General features: G+C 44.3%; 1 protein-coding gene across 2 annotated transcripts in view; it reads left to right on the top strand.

Annotated features, from left to right (window-relative positions):
- KDM2B (lysine demethylase 2B) overlaps nt 1-22707 on the top strand; it is a 110883-nt gene that overhangs the window by 67305 nt on the left and 20871 nt on the right. For both annotated transcript variants that reach the window (XM_068412445.1, XM_068412446.1), the window contains exon 12: nt 3068-3154. In XM_068412445.1, coding sequence (XP_068268546.1) covers nt 3068-3154 — 87 coding nt within the window. The remainder of the gene's footprint in view (nt 1-3067; nt 3155-22707) is intronic.

Here is a 22707-nt window from a genome sequence, read left to right as displayed (position 1 = left end):
TGGTATAGTTTGCATCCTACATCTCAGGACAGGTAAAGCCAAGCAGACCTTTGTTTGTGCCAGTCTGCATCCCACGTTACACACTCTGCCAGTGATACTTGTCTGTGTGCAGGCTCCGACTTCAGCACACAACATTTCTGTTGTGTTACCAGCAGGATAGTAATTCCTCTGCTGCTGGTGGGGAAGAGGATTGTGAGGTCTGCCTCATAATGCCACAGACCTCCCCCACTTCAAAGCAAAAATGCTGCTCTTCTTCAGAAGGGACTCTGGAAGTCCATTAGGGCAGAAGCAGCTCAGTTTGAAGAAAAGTTTGTCAAATATCTGCAACTCCTTGGCAGCAGCAGAAGATTCTTGTGCAAGACAGATGATATCTACTGAAATATGTTCTTATTTTTTCTTGCCAAGAAATCTTACCCCCTTCTCATTCTGATGACAGGAAAAAAAACCTCCCTCTACTGAATGCATTTCAGGGGAGTCGTTCCTTGCTGTGCTTTTGAAATTAATGGCTAAGCTGAATTCTTACATACTTAATCCATTTCTTTCCTTCATACCTGCTGTTGCCACCACAGCCTTCAAGTGTAATGAATCAGGCAGCCTTGTGCTGGATGAGCATCATGTTGTTTGTCTAACTGGAGCCCCATGGCTTTGCTTTATCTTCTCTTTTTTTTCCCCTTTAAGCAGGTGAACAGAAATCTGCCTCCTCCAGCCTGTTCTGTGCTGACGCTTGACACTACAGTCAGTGCAAATGTGGCTTGGTTATGGTTCTGCTGCTCAGACACCCGTTGTTTTCAGCTGGCTGAGATGATAAACTGCCGTAGTTTTACATTTCTTCTCGGGCAATATTTTCACGTGATACACATGATAACAAGAAACCTTCATTATCCTGCCAAGTTCATGGAATATACTCTGCTTTCTATTGAACTCGAAGTCTCTGACAGTCGCTGGTGGAAATGTTAAGGTTTTCTGTCTTACAAGCTTTCAAATCTAAGAGGAGCAAAGTAAAGAGGGATTAATTTGTCCTTTGTTTGTGTGGCTCTCAAGCTGCTGCCTTGTTCTGGAGAATTTTGGCTTTGCTATGAGAATACAAAAGGCCTCTCAATTTTTAGGCTTGAAAACTAACTTTCAGAATGTGATTACGGTTTGGTTAAGGTAGTGATCACTCTCTCAAAATAAAAAGGAGATGAGAAAAGAGGTGCTCACTTCACCTCAGCTCAGCCAAGAGTTAATTTGCCAATGACTAGTCCATCTAAAAGCTGTTTCACTCAGAGTATTCAGCTGAAGGTACATCATGGTCAGGCTGGGGCAAGCTGCAACTTTCTTCTAACCAGCCAGGCTGTGCCTGTGCAAGCTCCTGAGCACAGCCACGGTGCCAGGCTGACGAAACTGGGCTTGTACTGGTGTTGCTTATTTTGGTCATTGGCGCTGCTTTTGGGCTAACCAGTATCAAGAACAGCCTTACTGGTATGATTGCATCTGAAGAAGCAGCACTGTGCTGTAGTGTCTATTAGTAAAGCATCTCTCATTTAAGCACAGACTGGGGAATTGAGCTGAATCCAGCAGGTTGCCTGAGCTCCAGGGACAGAAAGCCAGCCCCAGGGACACTCGTCCAAACCCTAGTTTAGATGCTAGACTGCCTGCTCGGGCTCTTGGGGCCTGGAACATGCCATCGTACTCCTGGCTTACGTTGGATGGTTACAGATGAGTCCTGAGTGCACTTCCTATTAAAACAATTACTGTATTTTAAGCTCTTTTTGCATAGTGTGTGAAATTTCTAATTGTTAAAGCTTTACACTGGGGCCTGAGAGAGCCTGGTGCCTGTTGTTGTCTAATTAAGCTTTTTTCAAGAAGTCTGTATACTTGGGAGCAACACCGTTGAACTTGATTGTCTGGGGTTATCTCCTAAACTCTATTATGAGGTAATTTCCAACCTGCAGTTCTTGTTTGTTTTACTGGAGCATTTTTTTCCCCTTAACCTGATAGTGCTTATTTGGGCTTCAGCTTTCAGCAGCACAGCAGAATCCTCCTTCCAACTCATTTTTTTTGTTTTCATTTGTTGTCTTTTTCAGCTACCTGAACTCCAAATGAAGAGCGTTGTAGCTAGGTTAGTAAGCAGGTAGAGAGTCAAGGGAAGCGAGCGTGGGCTATTCCCAGCTGCACAATTGAGTATGCTTAGAAAGAGTTTTTCCCCACCTCTGTGTTGAGTTAATGGTCATGGGAGTGATTCACAGCGGTAGAAGCTGTGTAAGCCAGTGCAACCCACTCATGAAATTTCTAGAACAGTGCATCAAAGCAAAAGGATGTGGTGGGGGTGGAAGAGAGGGGAGACCAGTCTTTTTCCTTAATGCTCTCCAGAGTCAGATCCTTTCCTGGTGAATACTCAGGAACCTGAATGCCTTACCTGATCAGAGAAAGTGACATAGATTACAACAGCTTTGGCCTGCCCATCAGCGTGGAAGGACGGCCAGCAGACGTGACCGTGCTCTTGACTTGCCACGTGCAAAAAGATGCAAGGTTATGGTGCAAACTTTTATATCTTGACTTACCTGAATGTTCAGGTAGTGTCTGAGGATTGCTCTAAACTACACACTTGATGCCCTGTGACTGCAGAAATAATGGTGGCAGAGCCTAGGTGCTTGTCAGGTCTTCTGTAGACTTGGTGAGGAGAGAAGGTGATGGTTGTGGTGACTGGTGGGTGGTGTTTGGGATTTAGTGAGCTGGAGTTTAAAGTGAGAGGTGATACTGGTATTAGACTGATACCAGTGGAAAAACACCAGTCTTTTGGACACACCAATTTTAAAGAAGTCTGTAATATTTGAGGTGATTCGTGGCTGATTTTGCTGTCTGTTTTGCAAGAAACTTCTCATCTTGGCTCTTAGTAACAGGTGCGAGAGTTACAGTGTGAATTGGAAGTTTGGAAGCAAAAGTAACTTGCAGAGATGTAACAAGTCAGCAGAGATCTTGTCACTCTATCTTTCATCAGAGTGGAGTATTGTCTTCTGTAAGTCTCTGCACTCTTCAGTTGGAGAAATATTTCTCTGGTTAATAAAAGCCTTTTCATTTGCAACAGAACATACTGAAGGAACATGCTGATGATGACCAAAATCTTGCCATTTCGGGTGTCCCTGTGGTCAGCTGGCCCAAGAAGACCACAAAGGTAATGAGACACACTAATTGTTGTTGTGCTCGGTCTTGGTGTTTCTTTATGTGTAATCTGACAAAGTGCTGTATATGATGCTTTGGCAGCTGGTAGCATTTTTAACATGAAATGTTCTGTTTAATGGTTTTATGATTAGGTGTTGAAGCAGAACATAGAAGTGCCTCAGCGGGGAGAAATCGTTAGAGTTTCCATTTAAAGAGAATTTGTTTGAGTCTTACTGATCGGTATAAAACTTTGATATGTCTGGGTCATTTACTAGTTATGGTTAAATCTAAAAATGTTGATGCAACATTTTGTGTAAAATTAAATGATGTGTAAATCCTACAAACTGGTCACTTTGTAAGCGCTCTCATCTGGATGAGAGGATGCTTCTTCTCTTACACTATGAGACCTCCTGAATTCTCTGGACAAGTGTGCCACTGTAACTTTGGAGGGCTGTTTTCTGTGCTTTTTTTTTTCATTTTTCCTCCTTTATATGGCAGTAATTCTCTTCACTTTGCAGGAGAACGGTGAGGCTTGCTTCATTAATGCTTATAAAGAATTTGAAATAATTAACTAAAAAATAATATCAGAAGGCTGAATGCTATTTATAACAGTGGTGTGTTTACCACACTCCAGTTATTCAGCATGCTGTAAAAGCAGCTTTGCTTATTTAGAAGATGTCTCATTGCTTCTATTTTTACTTTCATTTTTCACTGAATTAGTTTTATAATACATAATTTCTTTAGAAATGCTGAAAGGGTCGGTCAGCTTATATCAGGCCTCTATCTGAAAATCTGTTCTTGTTGTTAGCATTGTAAATAACTTTCAAATAATTAACGGAGTGAATTATTTTCCCTGTTCTCACTTTTTGTGCTGGTGCACTTGTCATGGCTTTGCATATAATCACGTGTAGCCACAGCATTTGCTGTTTTCAGATGGGGAGTAGGAGACCATAAACATCAAACTGCCAGAGGAGAGTGGGGCAGAATGAGCATATCATGTTCCTTCTTGGTTTCTTTTGGGGTTTTAGCTGAGCACATTGCTGATAAGTTATATCTGGTTAAATACATATTTCCCTTTCAGATAGTAATAAATACATGGGAATATGCTTTGTGTTTAAAATAGTTGTTTAAAAACACCAGTGGAAAACCTTGAGAGGAATAGGTGTGGGATTCTCCACTCCCCTGCTTTGTAGCTGCTGTTCATTCATCAGTCAAGTACACTCTAGGCATTGAACAAAGCAAAATCTCTGTGACCAGAGGAGAACTGGTTTGTGAAACGTATCAAACAACACTAAGAAAACAACTGACTCTTGTGCTGTGTCTCTTGAGCTTGTGGTAGAAGTGAGGATCTTAATGTTTTGATGCTTTTATAAGCTTTGGCATTTGCTAACGTTCTTGTTCACTTTATTTTGGAATCCTTGATAAATGGTTCATTTCTTGTATTTTATTTCTGCGCATTTGGCAACATAACTGTAACTGTAAAAGATTTGTATTTTTTGTGACTTAAATCTTATCCCTCTTTGCTAAATCCATCTTGCTGGCTGTAAGGATTTTTTTTTTAGCTTTCTAGGGCTTATTTTCCTTTAGCCTTTCTGAAAGCGACAACTTTTAGAAGGCATCATTCACAGTGCTAAGGTACAATAACAAACAATTAAACACATTGCCTAATAACAAATACAAGGGAGACTTTCACAGAAAGTCAGGCTTTAGATTGAAGTTTGGAAATAAACAAAAATTTGTAACAGAAGAAATCCTCTCACCATTCTCTTCATATTTACTTTGTTTAATCTGTGATTGGTTTATATTATGTTTTAGTTAAAAGGTACACATGTAGGTATGGCTGAATGTTTCCCCAAAGGAGTTCGTTGTGCTTCTAATTGGCAAATGTCCCTGTCATCTTACACATTACAGCTATTCCCTTGGCTGGGAACAGAGGCCAAGTGAACAGGCTAGGAAGACAAGTCTTACAGTTGAGCCTTTGAGTCCCAAATTAAAATATGTTGGAAAGACAATATAGGGGAGATTTGTATAAAGGCAGTATTAGTAGTTAAGCTTGGTTATTTCTCCTTTGTTCCCTGTAAGTCCTGATAATGAAATAGAAGATTTTAGAGAGAAGAAAACCCTTAGGGAGGGGGAAACTCCCTTTAAAATTGGATTGTAGCTGGTGGAGCAAGTCTCCATGGCCAGAAGATTCCACAAATGTTGAGCACAAGGCAGGAGAGTAAAACCTACCAGGAATCTTGCTTTCTGTAGTATTGCTCTTGTATATAGGAGAAATGCTGAATACTTCTCAGTGCCTTTAATACTGGTCTTTAATGGGTGTGGCAGATACGATACAGGATGGTACCAGCTATTGTGGGGCTGGTAAGAAGACAGTGTAGCTGGTATATCAGCTTCCAGGGAGAGGAGGATTGTCTGATTCCAAGTCCATAAAGAAAAAGAAGGGAACTGAAATCCAGAAAGAGGAGGCAACAAATGGAAAACGTGGCTCTTGCTTTCTCCCAAGAGAAGGCTCCAGAAGAGATTTAGAAAGACAAGAGCAGCAGATGGAGAAGGAAGAATAAAGCCAGCATTAAATGCCAAAACATTTCAAAAAAAAATGGAAATGACTGTAAAGAAAGGAGGGGAAGAGACTAGAAACAGCAAGAGAGCAGGATGAGGAGAGAGGCAAGGACTGAAAAGGGATGGAGCGGGCAAAGCGTAGAGCAGAGGGACAGAACTACTAAAGTAAAAGATCGCTGGAGTAGGGACAGGAAATGTCCTAAAATGTGTGAATAACCCAAGCTGTGGAGGGGCAGGCTTAGTGGTGTTGACTTGCTTTCGAAAGAACATGCCTTTAATAACCTGAATTATTTTCGAAGCAGCAAATTATATTTCCCTTTAAAATTGAGTCGCAGTTTCTGTGTTGCTAGTGTGACGTGCCAACAGTGTGCACAGCTCTGTACTGCAAAACAGTTGCTTGAAGACTCTGAAATTCTGGAGTTTAGGGAAGAAACATGTTCACTCACCTTAAATCCCCGTTCACAGTGGATAAGGTGTAATGGGCAAGACGTGTAACTAAGTCTGTGTAAGACCTGTCCGTGTGTTGTGGCCCCGTTGTGCTGCATCGCTCCTGTCACCTTCTCTAAAGGCATTTGGGGCCGTCAGTTTTACTGCAGCTCGCTGTCAAAAAAAAATACTTGCTGAGAAGAGAAACAGAAGTAATGATCAAAATTGTTTTTGTGAGGAGATGAAATAAATGGGTGACGTTTGACGCTCTTGTGGGTAGCGTACAAAATGGGAGGCAAGGGTCTGCGTTGTGTTCCCAGCTCTGCTGCAGCCTCCTTGTGTTGCATGAGGTGAACGGCACATTTCTGCTCCCTGAGCTTTTCCATGTAGAGATGGTGCTTCCCATCCTGGGGGGTTGTGAGGTGAAATTAATGTTTATAAAGATCTGTGACATCTTCAGCAGAAAGTTTCATAGTAAAATATGTGAACCGTTATTATTTTATGGTAATAGAGAAATGGTGTGTGATTCATAGGCACCTCTTTCAGGTCATATTTACTCATCTTTATGGAGCTTTTTTCAGTCTTTTGTACTTTTTCTTATTTATTGACAATTACTTAGCACAATAATTACACTCCAGTAGGCACCTGGGTTTGGTTTTTTTTTTTTTGCAAATGCTCTTTCAGACGAAGCAAGAACCTGCCTCTTTCTTTTACCTATAAACCAGTCCATTTTCAAAAGAAGTCTCTGTCTGATAATGATTAATTTACCAAAATGTTTGACTTTGCCAGGGATCCTAAGATACGTACAACAATCCTAATTTAGGCCTCTTCAAGGAATCAGGAACGTGAGGCCGAGTGGATGTTTGAAACCTCCTTGTCCTGATGGCTGGCTGACAGTTTACGTCCTTCAGACTCAGCAGCACGTTTTTCCCAGCTGGCTGCCCAGCGTGGATGCAGCTGTGGATAAGTAAACCCCATCCCCATTCCTTTGCCAGGGGTTGGTGCAACAGTAAGTTGTCCTGGCTTGGTGCTGTGCTGAGTGTTATCTGTGGGTTTATTTGTATTAGTAGTCTGCTGTCCGAAAAGAACCACCTCCATAAGCTGTGCTGCCTTGAAATTTTGGGTTCTCAAGTGACTAAAGAGGAGTGAGAAATAATCCTAACAAACTCCTTCCCCATCTGTGGAACGTGAACTTCTGGGTGGTGTGAAAAGAGAGCAGGGCCTAAACCTGATTTTCCACTGTGGCGACGCATTGCTAATCACTGGTGCAGAAGCTGACTACTGTCAAGCCAGATCTTGAAGCCCACTGTCGAGATTTGCTCAGCCCTCCAATACCAGAGTTCTCATTTTATCTACACAGGGATTAGGGGCAGCATTTTATTTAAGGAAGTCAGAGTATGGCCCAAGCAGAAACCATGCATTTTTCAAACCATTTCCTATTTCTGGAAGACACCAGTCAACTATAGTAGCATGTAATTACGCTCCGTGACACTGCCTTCTGTTTTTCGTGTGATAAAGATCTTCAGTTGTCTATGAAGAGCAGCTATAAAGAATTAAAATATGTTTTGGACCCTCTTGTTCTGTGAGGAGTTAAAATGCAGACTGTGAGCCAGATTCTCATCTCTCTTACCTGGCACAAACCTAAAGCCACTGCATTTGTAATGATAGCAAGTGTCCAAATACATGTGGTCTGGCTGTCAGCAGGAGATGAAGCTGTGATTTTCTGATGCCTGTTCATACACTTTTCCCACGTGATTTTTACCTGTTGATTTTAAGCGAAGATACTTGAAAAGTATAATAAGGAAATGGTAATATCCTCATTGAAAGGAGCACTATTAATTAGTAAAGGCCACAAACTGAAATTTTAATTGGATTATGTTTTTTTTAAAAAAAAACAACCTTCCCTGCAATTGGCAATGCAAATAATGTTCATAGCTATGTATCAGTGCATGAGAACCAGGAAGAAAAAGGGATCATAAAAAAAAAAAGGAAGATATCTCTCAGGCTGTGTTTTTTGCTGTTGTTTTTTGGGTTGAGGGGTGGGGAGGCACAGGGTTGAAAAGGGACCTTCTGGGGTTTTAACTCTACTTTCCTGTTATCATGGGCAGCATCTGACTCCAATCATTAGCGAGTTCTGTCTTACAGACATTTATTTTTTACCCCATTATTTTTACTAGAAATCTCTTTGCAAAATTCTACAGATACATCCCTATATCTGAGAAAGAAGGATTAACTCATAAGAACTAATCTGCGAGGGGTAGAGCAAAAGGCTGATTACTATGGCTGAGGAAATGCTGATCCAGTCGTACCCCATCAGACCAGACAGTCCCTGTAGCCTGGTGTCCTGTTTCTGGTGGTGGCCAGTCACAGCTATTAAGAATTATAAGAACAAAGCAGGCATACAGTGATCTTTCCTTTGCTTATCTTCCCAGTTAAGCTAGAAGAGTGTATCTTCATCTTTTGTGTTTAGTGTCCCCTGGTAGAATTTTTTTTTCCACTCTGAATTTACCTAATAATTTGTGGAACCTGTTGATCTTCTTGATCTCTGCAGCATCCTGTAGCAGTGTGCCCCGCAGTTCAATATAGCTCTGTGTAGATAAGAACTTCCTTTTGTTGTTTCAGATCTGTCCCTCAATACCATAAATACACTTCATGCCCTCTGTGCCATGCATTTGGAGAAAAGTGAATGAAGTCTCCTGTTCACCTTCTCTGTGCTGTCAAGTTTTTTATGTCCCTGTTACTGCTTCTCAGTCATATTTTTTTTTTCCTTTCCCCAACTCTACTCCCAAGCTGAAAACCACGAGCAAGTTCAACCTTTTCTGGTACCATACCATATATTTGATAATCTTTCTCACTGTCCTCTATTCTAGTTCCACTGTAGGTAGTTTTGAGATGAGGTTGGATATGGGACTCCACAACCACATATAATATTCACGATGTGATGTTTAAGACTGGAGACTAGAAGATCATGTCTTGTTCAGCATGGCACAACCAAGTTGAAGGGGGAGATGATTGTTGTGTAAGTACTTCAGGGATTATAAACACCAGGGGAGGAGAAGAGTTATTTAAGCTAATGGACAATGCTGGCATGAGAACAAGTGAGTATATACATACTATAAATAGATTTAGGCTGGAAATAAGATTTCTGAACATTGTTCACAGCCTGAACGAAGCAGCTCACGAGAAAAATAGTAGGCAACTGTGATGAAAAGGGTGTTAGATTCTTAGCAATAACTTGTATTTTAAATAATAAAAGGCAGTGGTATTAGTCACCCTTTCCAGATCTGGAGCCCATAGAGGTCCTTGGGCACATTCATGTGTCTGCTGCCATTTTCCAGCAAGGAACCTCCTTCCCTTTTCATGGTATTTCACATTAAAAATGCTGGGAAGGGAAGAAGATCTACCAGTTTTTGATAACGGAGCTCCTTTATGTATGGCTCCAGTTTTATGAACATATATGCAACATTTTGCATTGGATCAAACTTAAGAAATAGTAAGTAAATGGACTAAGAATCAATGGACACAATAAATTTGATTGTATGCAGAAATTAGGGGGTAAAAGCATAAATTCAGGTGTTTTGATAAACTTCTACTTGAAACCAATGTAATTTTTAGTAGTGTTGAGCGTTGTGTTAGTTCAGGTTTTCTTTAAATTCAGGGGGAGAGGTGCTAGGTGGACAAAGAACATTCCTGAAAACCTTTGAATAAATACTTCCAGTTTTTACTTGCTTGCTTACTAAGAATTCCTCCCATAGCTATTGCTAGGCCAGCTCCACCCAGAGAAGCAGGAGCACTGAGGTACTCGTTACAGCAATTAGTGTTTTAACCGGAGTGGTGTCTGAAACAGATCTGAGCATGTATAAATGGCACAACATCAAAACAGCATCAGCTTCAGGAGCCTGCCTGGGGGCTACCACCAGGAAAGCTACATTCCTCATAGCAGCAGTGGGAAAACTCTGCCACATCCCCTGAGACAGACCAGTCCTTGGAGATCCACTCAGGGCCCTTCCTGTGGGGATACGAATGTGTTCGAAAGCAAATAGTGACAATTAAAAACAAGCACTTTAATTGAATTAAAGTAAAAATTGAGTCCTCCTAGGGCAGGAAAATACCTGGGAAGGGGGGAAAAAAAGGCAGAAAGACAGCAAAAGAAGTGTGTGTGAATTGTTGTACGTGTATTTTTCTGATTGAGATTCAAATAAGTTTTCCACCAGTCATTCCAAGTGGCGCAGGAGTGAAAAAGGGATTTAAACTGTCGCATTTTGTCCTTGCCAGGCACCAGTTTAAAGATGTTTGAAGTGATCTCACACAGCACTGCCTGAACTCTGCTTGATGTCAACAACAATTTTAAATACCAATAGTCAGCAAGAAGATTTGCATATACAAATATGTGTGTATTGTGAATCCTTTTTGTTGATAAAAAGTCCTGATTATGAAGTTCATAATCTACTGCAAACCAGACATTTCTTAGTAGTTATCAGATGCTAATAATTAATTTATCTTCCAGAAAATAACTTAGGTACAAAGGAAAAGGAGGATTAAAATCAATTTAAATTTGTTTTTCTCTTTACTGATTTAAATTGTGATTGGAATCAGTGATTTAAATAATTTTGAATAATGCCTGTTCTTTTACACTGTAGGGATAGTAGATGCCATATGGTAGGAGAGAGCTGAAATTTATTCAGAAAGATATCCCGGTTCTGGCTCCTGACAAATCCATTAAGAAACAAAACCACATGATTGAGGTTTGGGGGATTTTTTTTTTTTTTAAGGGACTTCCCACAGTAGCTGTACACGTACAAAACTAAGCCCTTTCCCTGCTAACCACACTTGGGAGCAGGAAAAAACATGATGCACCAGAAGCAAAGACTTCTTCGGGTACTGTGCAAAGGAGTAGGAACTGCTGGAGCTACTGGGAGTTTCTGTCGAGCGTCTGCTTTCCTGGGGCAGCGCTGCTGAGGAAGGCAGCTCCTTGCCCGACTTGTTTATTTTTCTGAGCACTGCTTCAGTCTCTTACAAACATTAGTCCTTGAGACAAATTCATCTCTCTGTGCAGGCCAGAGGAGTTTGAGGGTTTGGTGTATGTGTATCATACATAACATGCCCAAAGAGCTTCACTACATATTGCCTCAGTATTTTTCTAAACGCTTTGCCTGGTGACTTGACAGATTATTTCTCACCTCAAGAGGCTGTACTTGAAATATTGTGTCCCTTCAGGGAGTAATTATAAATAGCAGGGACTTGAATGAGCACCTTCTTAATCTTCCATCTTTGACTTAATATTTTCCCTTCTTATCAACTCTCAGCCACTTGCTTTGAAATCTGACCAATGGCTTTATGTGATTAATACATCAAACAGGTAAATTAGAGCCATTTTGACTTTGAGTAGAAATTTGAACGGATTGCAAAAAATGAACAGACATCTCTAGTTTCAAACTGTTGTGCTCCAAGTATCGTATGAGAAGATTTACGTGTTCTTCCCCATTGTCATTCTTCTACCATATGCATGAATATTCAGTTACATGAATTTTTCCCAACTAGGTCTTGACTGCCATTTTTCAAGATAGCAGCTTTCTCTTTATTTCATGACAGTAAAAGTGCTGATGAAAACTCCGTTAGTCTTAAGACCTTTTTCTTAGATAGTGTATATGAAATGAGTTGACAGGTCTCAAATTTTATCACCAGGAGCATGACTACATTTATTGCCAAGTTGACCAACAAAACCAAACAAAAAGCTGAGGTTTGAGTGTAGTTTAAGTATCCCAGCATCCTCGTGCTCTCCCCTACCCCGACATTAAAACCATTCAAGTTTTGAGTTACGTATCTGAGATTTAATAGTTTTGTTTCTGGATCGAAGCACATTGGTGGAGCAATGGCGAAGGCGTTTGTCATTCCACAGTACGTGCTGTGCAATTATGGACATTAATCCTGCGTGCACTTTTCAGAACAAAATTGAATTGTATGTTCTGTCCCTGAGAAGATGGCTTCCTTTTAGTTCCGTAGCACATTGAAATTAAAGTCTGCTGAGAATATAAATGAGGTCTTGTTTCAACTTTATGACTTTCCTGCAGGCACTAGTAGACCAGACAGGAGGTACAGAAGTGCTCTCCTTTTTGAAATTTAGCAAATCTAACATGAGAAATGGAGAAGGTCTGATAAAAGCAGAGCAACTTTGAGAGTGAGTCTGGCGTGGTTTGGTTGTTTGTCCTGGATGCTTCCCTGCAAATCCAGATCAGGTTTGTAGGTGACAGCAGAGCACCTGAGCTCTCGTGAGAAACACTGTACTTCAGCTCTTCCTTTGCTTACCATTTGTTTGCCTCTAAATGTTTGGGTTTGGTCTTTAGATTTTTAAAGCCGCTGCCCAGATGTTGGACACAACCGACTGTTGTAGAGCATTCTGTGCTGTGCGTCACAGTGCACTGAGCCACTTACAGGAAAGGAGGTGACATTTTCTGGTTAATCCATTCTTTCAGCTAGCAGCCACATCTATTTGCATGTTCCTCCACAGCGTGGCAGTCACTTCTTATCTTCTTAGGAGCCTGTTTCACTAGTTCCTGCATTTACTGACAGAAGATGGCTCTTGGAGACACAAACTGTGCTGTGGGAACACTCTGTGGCGTAAGGATCTGTGGAAGATGGAAGCATGGCAGGATTTCTCTCTTTTCCCAGTGGATAGTCCCAATTATGCCACAGCTCTTCCTGTAGACAGTAAATTTGTAGATCCAGATCTCATGAACTGTTTGAGTTTGCTGGTACCTCTGTTTCCACAAATCTGATGCTGTGAACATAAAGACCTCAGTTATTTATCGGTAGGTTTCCAAGATGCAGTGCTCATGTCTTATGTGGTAGATGAACTCAATGTTTCTCTACTCTGCAGGCTTATTTATTATATTTTTAAGATGACGGGGTGTTGGGGTTTTTTGGGGGAGGTTGTTTTGTTTTTAAGGCTTATGAGAGTGAGCGAGTTACTACCAGCACATTCTCTCTGGGCTCTTGCTGTTTTGTGTGCTGCTCCTCTACTGCATGGTAATAGTCCGTGGTTGTCAGCCTTCTAGAGACAGTCGCACAGCCCTTGCTGCCGTTGCTTCTCCTCTGTTGGATACTGGTTAGGGAAAGTGTGTGCAGTAGGCATTACATGGAGGGAGCGATCAATATATTATTTCATCTTGAGTTACTTTATTTAATCTAAGGTTGATCAATCAGACTGTTTATTAAAGAGATTTTGATGGATACTCCATGCATCTGACGGCTACTCTTATGTCGTAGTTCAGATACAATAGATAGTAGGAAGCAGTAAGATCATGATACTAGATAGATATTTAGGTTGTCAGTATGTCGCTGCTAGTGTTGAGACTATGACTGAAATATTGGCTAGAACTCTTGAGAAAAGTGTCACGAAATTTGCCCAGGCCCAGCAGTTAAGATCATATTTCATGTGAATGGACACTTATACCAAAACAATGAACCTTAGAAAGCTATTGGATAACTCTCTTATTCTGATACAGGTCAAGAATCATGATTCATAAACATCTCAGTGGGTTTCCTTTTCAAAAACGTATGTGCTGGCCTCCAGAAAGCAGCAGCAGCTCAAATCACAAGATCTTTTTTCAAGGACTTGCATAAAAAACAGTTTGAGGTTGTTTTTTCCAGTTGTTTCCATGTAAATATTTTTTTCTTGTATCAGCTAAATATAATACGCTATAAAAATGTGTAAAAAGTTGCAAGGGAACGTTAAATCAAAGGTGCATTTGTGCCACATTAAAATCTTTATTTCACCTCATTGAGCATCACAGAATCATAAACTTCAGTGTCTAATATGAAAACACGGATCCTGTTTAGCACTGGTAGTAGCGGGTGAAAACTGTTGGTACCAGAGATGCTCAGGAGCAAGTAAGTACAGCGCAGGGGTTGTAGTCTTCCTCCCCCCATCTTGGTTTTATTACTTAAGGATATTTGCATGAGAATAAAATCTAGTTCTTCGGCACTCATCTGCCCCTGCTGTTTATTCTTCGCTTGAGGTTATTGTCTCAGTTTGTGACAACGTAATTGGTTTCTGTGGAGAAGATTATGATATTGATGAGACATAGAACTTCAGGTGAGGTGCAATCAAAGCAACAGTTCAGAATAGAAGGAACTGTCTGTTTTCATGCAGTTTTCACTAAGGCTCATTCAGCAGTTTAATTAAGGATGTTATTTATTACTGAATTATATCATGCAAAGCTGAAGTGTGGACCCAATTATGCAATACAGGCATGACTAGGGGCAGTGCTGCTTATTTTGTTTTCTAGGCTGATGTAAACCGCACCAGGCTGGTCAAATATACGTTGTTCACACAAGGGTTGCTCACTATTTGTCGTAATTTAGTGTTCTCTAGTGTAGACAAGCTGAAAGAATGGAGCTGGAATATGCTCTCTTAATAGTTCTTCCTGTGTATTAAATATTTCTTTGAATGGTTCGTTGCTCTTGTACAAGATGAGATTTTTAGAGAGCAATTGTAACTAGAAAAGTTTATTTTATTGTGGTGTTTTCCCCCCACTGATTCCCAGTTTGGTCTTTTATATCGTAGCCTGTCCAATTTTTTCCAATGCCGGCTCGGCAAAGTTTACCAAGCATTTGGAAATCATTCTGAGATCTTTTTGGCATGTGTGTCTTTACTCCTAACGCAGGCCTCGTAATTAGAGCTCATTTGTCGGTGGTGTTGCTGTTGTAAGCAGCAGACTGGAACGTGCTCTCCCGTGGCAGGGCCGGCTGAGGGGTGAGGTTTGATGTGGGTTACACGTGGTGACCTGCTGCAGCCCAGATAGGCTAACGCAAACATCAGGAGTGCTACTATTTATTGTAGATGAGAGGAGTAGGATGATCTATGTCATGATTTAATTTGTTGTGAATGACATTTTGCCGTGGTGTGACTGGTGGATTGTCCTTGGGGGCTGTCACAAGTTATTTTTTTCTCCTGTCTGGATCATGGAGCCAAAAGGCTGGAGGGGCGAACAAGCACGAGCCACGTTACACGGAGCTTCACGTGGGATGAGCACAGGCTAGTGGAGACTTGGTCTGCCGGGCAGGTGAGGGACCAGGCATCTTCCTTACGGATGTCATCTGTTCTCCTGCCTCTGCTGGAGGCCAAGCGTATACTCGCCCCACAAGCACTGCTGTAATCGTGTCAGTCATCCTTGCTTCGTAGTTCAGAGCTCTCCTTTGTAGGCCTGTTGTGAGACATGCATTCCCCCCGTCCTCTCTCCTCCAGAAAACGCTGGGTTCTGGTATTACCTTGTGATTCGGAAAGCCAAGGCCTTAGGCACATGCCTTTCGTGCCTCAGCTTTCATCTGCTCCCGCTCTCGGTTGTGTACGAACACAATGGGGGAAGCGAGAAACCTGAGGAGCCGGGCTGAGCACAACCGAGTGTACCCTGGAGAGCCCCGTCGTGGTTTGGGAGTAAATGCTTCACTCCTGGCATCGCGGATGGGCAGGATTGGGAGAATACCATCACGTACCCATAATTTGAGCTTGAGTTGGCGAGAAGACAGAGGTACAAACAAGAAATGGATATTTAAGGTATTCAAAATAAGCAAGGGGCATAATTAGATGATTCACTTGGCTTTATCAGCAGTCACCTGTAAATATACGTTTAAAGTTTGACTGTATTTTGTTACTTAAACTGGAGCGACCAGGCTTGTGTAGATCATAGTGTCACAAGGGCTGTGAGCAGGGGTAAGGCAGGATTGCTGCTTGCTCCTGGGCCAGCCCCTGCCTGTTGCTTCCTTTTCTCCTGGGCTACCCAAAGTGTTTGTGTGGCCATGTGGTAATTCAGACCAGGGAATGGAGCTGAAACTAGTTTGGCAAAAATCCTGATGCAAGGACTAAGGATGCTTCTTTATGGCTTCTTGGTTGCTCAGCACATGCAAATATTTAATCTCATGTTTAATTCTGTGTTGTGGGCGTAGGAGCCAGAGGCAAAATCCTAACAACTTGAATGGAATCGGGATTTCCCCTGAAAGCCAGGCCTATAAATCCAATGGGAAATTTAATTCTCAGCGCTCAAATTTCAGGCCTGTGTGTCTCAACCCTCAGCTGCAAGCTGTGGAGTGCGAAGGCAGCGTCCGCGTTCAGGTGCTGGCCCGACTGTGACCTTTGGATCCAGAACAGGTCCCCGATTGCCCGATGTGTAACATTTCATACTGCGGGGAGGAGATTTTTATTGTAAAACCCCAGTAGTGGGTTCAGAGTAGGGCTGGAAATGGTTCCTCAGGAGCAAGCAGAGGCCGGGTTGCCTCGTATCCCATCTTATCCCAGCGCCGGTTCTGCCGCAGCGGGGGCATCGCTTGACATCCCGAAGTTTGCTCGGTGCCTTCCTCCTCCCGAGGGATGGAGGTTCCCTCCTCCCGGCCCGATCCTGGCAGCGGGAGGCGAGCCGGCAGGTAGCGAGGTACAGGGTATGTGGGTGTGTGTGTGTGTGTCTGTGCGCGCTCCTTTGTCTGAGCAGCCCGTGCAGCGCCGAGCACCCTGCGGGCGGCCGCGCAGCCCCGCGCCGCGCATCCCTCCCCTCCCCGCCCCGCTCGGCACACCCAGGCAGGCCCAGCACCGGCCCGCCCCCGCCGGCCCCCTCGGCAGCTCGCGGGGCTAATTACCAGCAGGGGGCTAATTGCCAGCAGGGCGTGAAAGCCACCCCCCCACCCCCAGCCCCGCTCCGCTCCCCTCCCCGGCCGGGCTCGGCTGCGGCGGGGCGGCCGGCGCTGGCCGGGCCGAGCGGCCGCGCTGTCCCCGCAGGCCGGCTTTGTGCAAGCGGGCCGCGATTGGCCGTGCCGGCAGGGCCAGCCCCTTCCTGGCTGCCTGGCATGAATATGCACGGCCCCCCTTCCTCCTCCTCCTGCATGTGTGTGTGTGTGTGCGGGGAGCGGGGCTCCGCCAGCAGCGCCGCTCCAGCCATGTCAGCTCGGCTCCGCCTGGGCCCACCATGAGCCATGGCCATGTCTGCGAGCGCCGACGAGGAGGACTACGAGTCGGAGCCGGAGCCCGAGCCGGGGCCGGGGCCCGAGCTGGGGCCGGAGCAGGTCCGGGGCGGGCGGCGAAGTTTGCAGCAGGAAGGGAGGGGAGGAGGAGGAGGAGGAGGCCGGGCCGGGCAGCGCCGAGCCGAGCCGCGCCGGCAGCGGGGACGGGGGAACAATGTGGGGTCGGGAGCGGCCCCGGCCCGGCCCGGGCCAGCGCCGCCCGCCGTGGGGCTGCGGCTGCGGGCGTGTCCGCGGCCCCCGGCGCTGCCCGCGGAGCGGGGCGCGGGAGGCGCCCGCCGGGGGCCGGCCCGGGGCGCTCGGCCTCGCCCGCCGGGGGCACCGGGAGTTCGGCACCTCCGAGGGCCCCGCGCCGCTTCGGAGGCGAACACGCCTGGAGTGTGCGGTTGCTCCTCTCGGGGGGTTTCCCTGTCGTGCCCAGAATTATGATGGGTTTTTTTAATAATAAGATTCCTCAAATAGCCGAGAGGGCTGCGGGACTTCAGGAGAGAGTGTGATGCTGAGCCTGGCCACCTTGTCTTAGTTTGATTTATAGCCAGAACCTCCTTTCCGTTCCCAGGGACGAGGGATGTAGAATAAAGAGAAGGATGTGTGCTGAAATGAAAAGAGAACTTTTATTAATACTTCCAGGGTTTATTCTCTGAAGGTTTTGTTGTTTTTTTTTTCCTGTGGGGGAAGGAGAATAAACTTTTTAAATTTATGAAGTAATCTGTGAAAAATAATCCAGAACATGTGTTCTAGATTCCATATTTTGCTCTCTAAGAACTGCCTAAGCAATTAAAAATGCACCAGGAATCGAGTTAAACATGTGTATGCAATTTAAACATCAACTTGATAGTTTTGTTCGTAACTCAGGGTGTTTTGCTCTTTAAAATAGCCTAATAATTTGCTTTTAGAGACAAGTTTGTACGTAGGCCATGTGTTGAGTCTGTCCTCCAAAACCCATCTCGTTTCTAAGAACTTTACGATGTTTTGCTTCATAATTGCACCAAGAAAGCAGAGCCAAAAGAGAGTTTGGACTGGTGGTGGTGGTGTGCCTTGGGTGCTCCCCAGGGATGGCAGGACTGGTGTGGAAACCTTGAGAGATGTTGATGTGCACTGGCCTGGTGTAGTGTCAGTCCAAGAACCTAAGCCGGGTCTTAGAGGAGTTAACTTTATTCAGCCTTTACTTAATTCTGGGGATTGTGTGAATGTGCAGGCCTGTGCTGCTGCTCGATTCACTGCTCGGCTCCCAGACCTGGTAGGTAAAATGTCCCAGCCCTCTTCCTTTTCTTAAACTTTGTGCCATGCCAGGCCTTTTCCCTTTGCTTCTCTGTCTTGGTGTGATTACTGTAGGCTTTTTTAAAAGGGCTAATCGTTAGGAGAGCAGATTGGTCTCAGCTGCATTGTACCAGCTGTGAAATCGCTACTGGAGGTGCTAGTTCTTGATGGATGAATTTGGAAAGTTGGTGATGTGCTGGGATTCTTTAGCTCTTCGAAAACCTGAGGCTTTGATAGCGTTTTGATATCTTAATAATTTAAAACAAAAATTAATGCAAGAAAGTGGAGATCCTTCTTGTGGGATTTCTTAAAAGGCTTGGTCTGATCCTAAATTGTGATGCTGTGACCTATGTAGCAAAGACCTGTGGAGTGTTTTTGTTCAGAACTTTTCCAGCGGTAAAACCCCTCGCGTGGATCCAACTGTACTTTCACACAAGCCTGCTTTCACGTGTGGAGTTACTGTATTTTTCTACACAGGACATGACAAATCGGTGTCATGTAGCTTTTTCTGTTGCGATGGTCCCTGGTGTGTAACAGGTGAGAGGCTTCAGCGCTCCAGGTGTAGCTGAACAGCACAACTTCAGTGCTTGGGGAGGAGCCGTGGTTTTTGTCACTCAAACTTTCTTCTGACTTTCACGCTCAGCCTTTCCTCTTTCCCTAGTCCATGTCTGAACTAAGGCGGCAAAAAGGCTGTCGGGTTTCCCAGCATGAGAGCAAACAGGATTTTCTGTGCCTGTAGTAGTTGCAGTCAGCAGTGGGGGCTTGGAAGTGTGTGGGTGCCGGGGCTTGTGTCCTGCCTGGTGCTGGCCATGGGGAGGGCAGCGCTCTGCCAGCCTTGCTGGGTCACTCAGGGTAGGAAGAGATTTGATTTCTGCCTGTGACACTTCAGCGTGTGTAAACAGACTGAGAAAAATGCTCCTGGGTTGGGGTAGGGGGATTTGTCCTGAAGTAGCAGTAAGAAGCAAAGCTACATTTGCACAAGGTGCCCCAAGTCTGTGTAACTTACTGGTGTCTTTCTTTTTAAGAGCTCCTACTTTTAATGAGCTTATCTACAGAAGCATATTTTTGCCAATATATCTTATTCCACCCTCCAGGCCTAACTTCTACCTCCTCACCACCAGAGGAAAATAAACGGGGGCACTTGCATTGGCACTGACGTGCCAGTTTATCACACCGTAAACAACATAGCTATGTTGGCAGAGAAGCTGCTGGAGTGTCACTAATGCCCAGATGAACCTGTGAGGTATAAACTTTTCTATTTACTTGTGGGAAATTGATCTGTGTATTCAGTAGTGGAGCTCTGTGAGGTCAGCTGGCAGTGGTCACTAGGAACTACGCTGCTTTTTTCAGGAGAGGATGAGAAAGTTTGTCGGTATGAATTGGAGGAGATGGTGGCAGCGAACATCTGGAGAGGCTTAATCCTGTTTGGGGATGGCTGGGCTTGAAAAACTTCCACTGCCTTCCCTTTCCCTCTGATGCTGCATGCTTAATGGAGGACCTTGGACCAAAACTTGTCTTGCAGGACACCTCCACCCCGGCAGGAGCGTATGCCGATGATGGGTGATGTGCCTTTTGCAAACCATCGCTGCTAGAGGAAAACAACTCTCCTAGAGTTCGTGTGTGTAGGCTTTTGGGCAGATACGCTTTAGCCAGAGATGTGAGGTCTGTGGTGTTGGCTTGTGCTCTTCAGTTAATACAGCTTTTAAGGATGTTATTGGCATCTGTGATTTTTGCTGTCTTAAACTAGCTTCCCCCTCATCCCCACTGAATTCCTGCAGTCACATCATCCTGCCCTTTCTTTCTTTTTTCTCTTAAGTTCCTCCTTTGACAAGGGTTTCTGTTAACTGTTGAAGAGATTTAAGGGTTTAATGCTGAAGAATTGCTAACTTGGTTGTGATTGTCTAGTGCAGGACGGTGTGTAACAGGCTGTCAGCCTGCCAGGCAATTTAGTGGCAGTCCTCCTACTTTAGGGTTAATCTAGAGTTAATGACAGGGTCTGTTTCAGAGACCTCTGGTAAAATGGCTTTGGTGGGTCTCAGTCCAGTGCATTGCTATGTGTGTTGCTGGTCTACACCACTGCTGGTAGTGGTCAGTTTGACTGGTTTTCTTAGCAGGAAGGCTAAAACTACCTGCCTAGTGTTGGAGGCTGGGAGAAGGACCTGTCACTGGAGCGGTTCAGGACAGCGCTGGGCAGGGAGCCTTGTCCTCTATAACTTCCACTCTGTGTCTTATGTTACAGGAAGAAGCAAGGAAATAATTGACCAGAAGCCTTTGCTGTGGCACCCCACAGGCTCCTCCAGTGCCCAGCATCAGCCCATGGTGGTGTTTTAGCTGACAATAGTTATGAATTGTGGGTTAATGTGTTTTGTTTTTTTCCCCATGTGTTTATTTATTAGATGTTATAAAGAAACGACTGGTAATTAAGTTTGTCTGTTCTAATTCTGTTAAAACAATTGTATTGAGATGCAGTGCTGTTTAAAGGTCTAAGTGCAGGACTGGCACCCTGGAAGTCCTGGGTCCTCATCTTTCTCTTGGTGCTGATAATGTTGTGTGGACTTGGTCAAGCTACTGCAAACCAGAATAAACGGAATCTGTCCAGTCTGTCAGGAAATCACCCCTGTCTTGCAAATGGAAGGGATGTATTTATGTGGCACAGCACCTTGAAGCAATGAACACTACAGATATAAGATGTCTTGTCTTGGAGAGATTTACGCAGCGGATACATAAGCTGTTCAGATTGTACTTGGTTAGGAAGTGAAGTGCTTCAGGGTCTCACTGAGCTGGCTGCGTGATAAGCCCTTCGGAAGGGTGCTGCGCATGTCCCTGGATTTTTTTCGGAGATGTTGAGTCTGAAATAGTGGTACGGTGCTGCTGGCAGCAGTTCCAGCAGGTCACTGAAGCTGAGTGGTGGAGTAAGACCCATGCCCAGGTGAAGGCCACTTGCAGAAGAGCTGGTTTCTAGGCTGCAGGCTTTGTCAACCTTGCTTTTAGGACCAGGACCTCCTTCCTCCTGGACTGGCTCGCAGTGTCAGCTGGTCTTCCTCTCCAGAGCAGAGGAGTTTGTATGTGAAGTTGCCTGGTGACAATTCCAACAGAGCTTTGTTGGTGTTGGGATAGCAGCTGAGGAACATCAGCACCTACTTAATATGATACATTTAACAGCTGATAGCTCTTGAAGTGCTGCCTCCAAAGCTTGATGCTCTCCATATTTTTGTTTATCTGAGGTCTTTTGAGTTATTCTTTGTAACTGTGGAGGTTAGAAATCTGTTGCTGTAAACATCAAAGCTGTGATCCTGTGGTAGTACGAGCTGTGCTTGGGGCAGAGGCCCTCAGTGCCTCTGCTGCTTCTGACTGGTGATGGTGGGTGGCTTTTCGGTGACTGTCATGATATACAGCAAAAGTGTGTAAGGTACCTGTAAACAGGCAGTGAAAACTTCCCAGCAGCCAGATGTTTGTCCATAGCCAAGGTACTCTGAGTAGTGACTATTCCAGGTAGCACTTCCTAGGGGTTTGTTTAGAGTTGGAAGTGTCATACATGCCTGGGCTTATTCCCAGATCTACACAGCCCTGTTGAGAGACTTGAATTGCTGATGACCACCCCACCCAGTCCCCTAATTGCTGTCCACCTGGAATGCTGTTGAATTCAGTGCGGTTTGGAGGAGCTCAGCACTCTGAAAATCAGTTTGCAAATTTGTCCCGTTTCCTGTCTGAGGAGGGAGCATGTTCAACCACTGTGGTGTGGGAGGGTGATCCCGAATTCATGATTTGTAAATGGCTTTGTAGTTCATAGTTCATTACATTTGATGGCCTAAGTTTACTCCCAGTACCCAGGTGCTGAAGAGGCCATGGTGTGTCTGCTGAAAGGCAGGAGGAGGTTACCTTTGTGTGTTGCATAGCAGTTATCTGAGGAGGGTTAAAAAAAAGGAAAAATCTAGCAGGATGTCCTGTTAACATCTCTTGTTTTAGAGGGCAGTGCAAGCCCACCAGCTTTCTAGGTTTCATGGTAATAGGGGTAGGTATTTAGTATATTAATCCTCATAGGTTTCAGTAGCTGCTTGCACAGCCTTCGTTAAGAGCTTGGGAGAGCAGTTGTCATCACTTCAGCATTCTCCTACCTCTCTTCTGAAGGCTCTTGAGGTGGCCAGAGAAGTATGGGCACCGTTTCTGTGGAGGTGCTGGAGAACATAGAGGATTGCTGGTGATAACATTTTGGGCAGGCTCTGTCTCAACTCCCTGGTGTTTGTTGTAAGATTTAGGAAAAAAATCTCTTCAAGCTTGGTATAGTCTTTCTTTTCTTGGCAGTTCTCATAG

The sequence above is a fragment of the Nyctibius grandis genome, chromosome 14 (genome assembly GCF_013368605.1).
Source record: "Nyctibius grandis isolate bNycGra1 chromosome 14, bNycGra1.pri, whole genome shotgun sequence".
NCBI lineage: Eukaryota > Metazoa > Chordata > Aves > Nyctibiiformes > Nyctibiidae > Nyctibius > Nyctibius grandis.
This window is presented reverse-complemented; position numbering and strand designations above follow the sequence as displayed.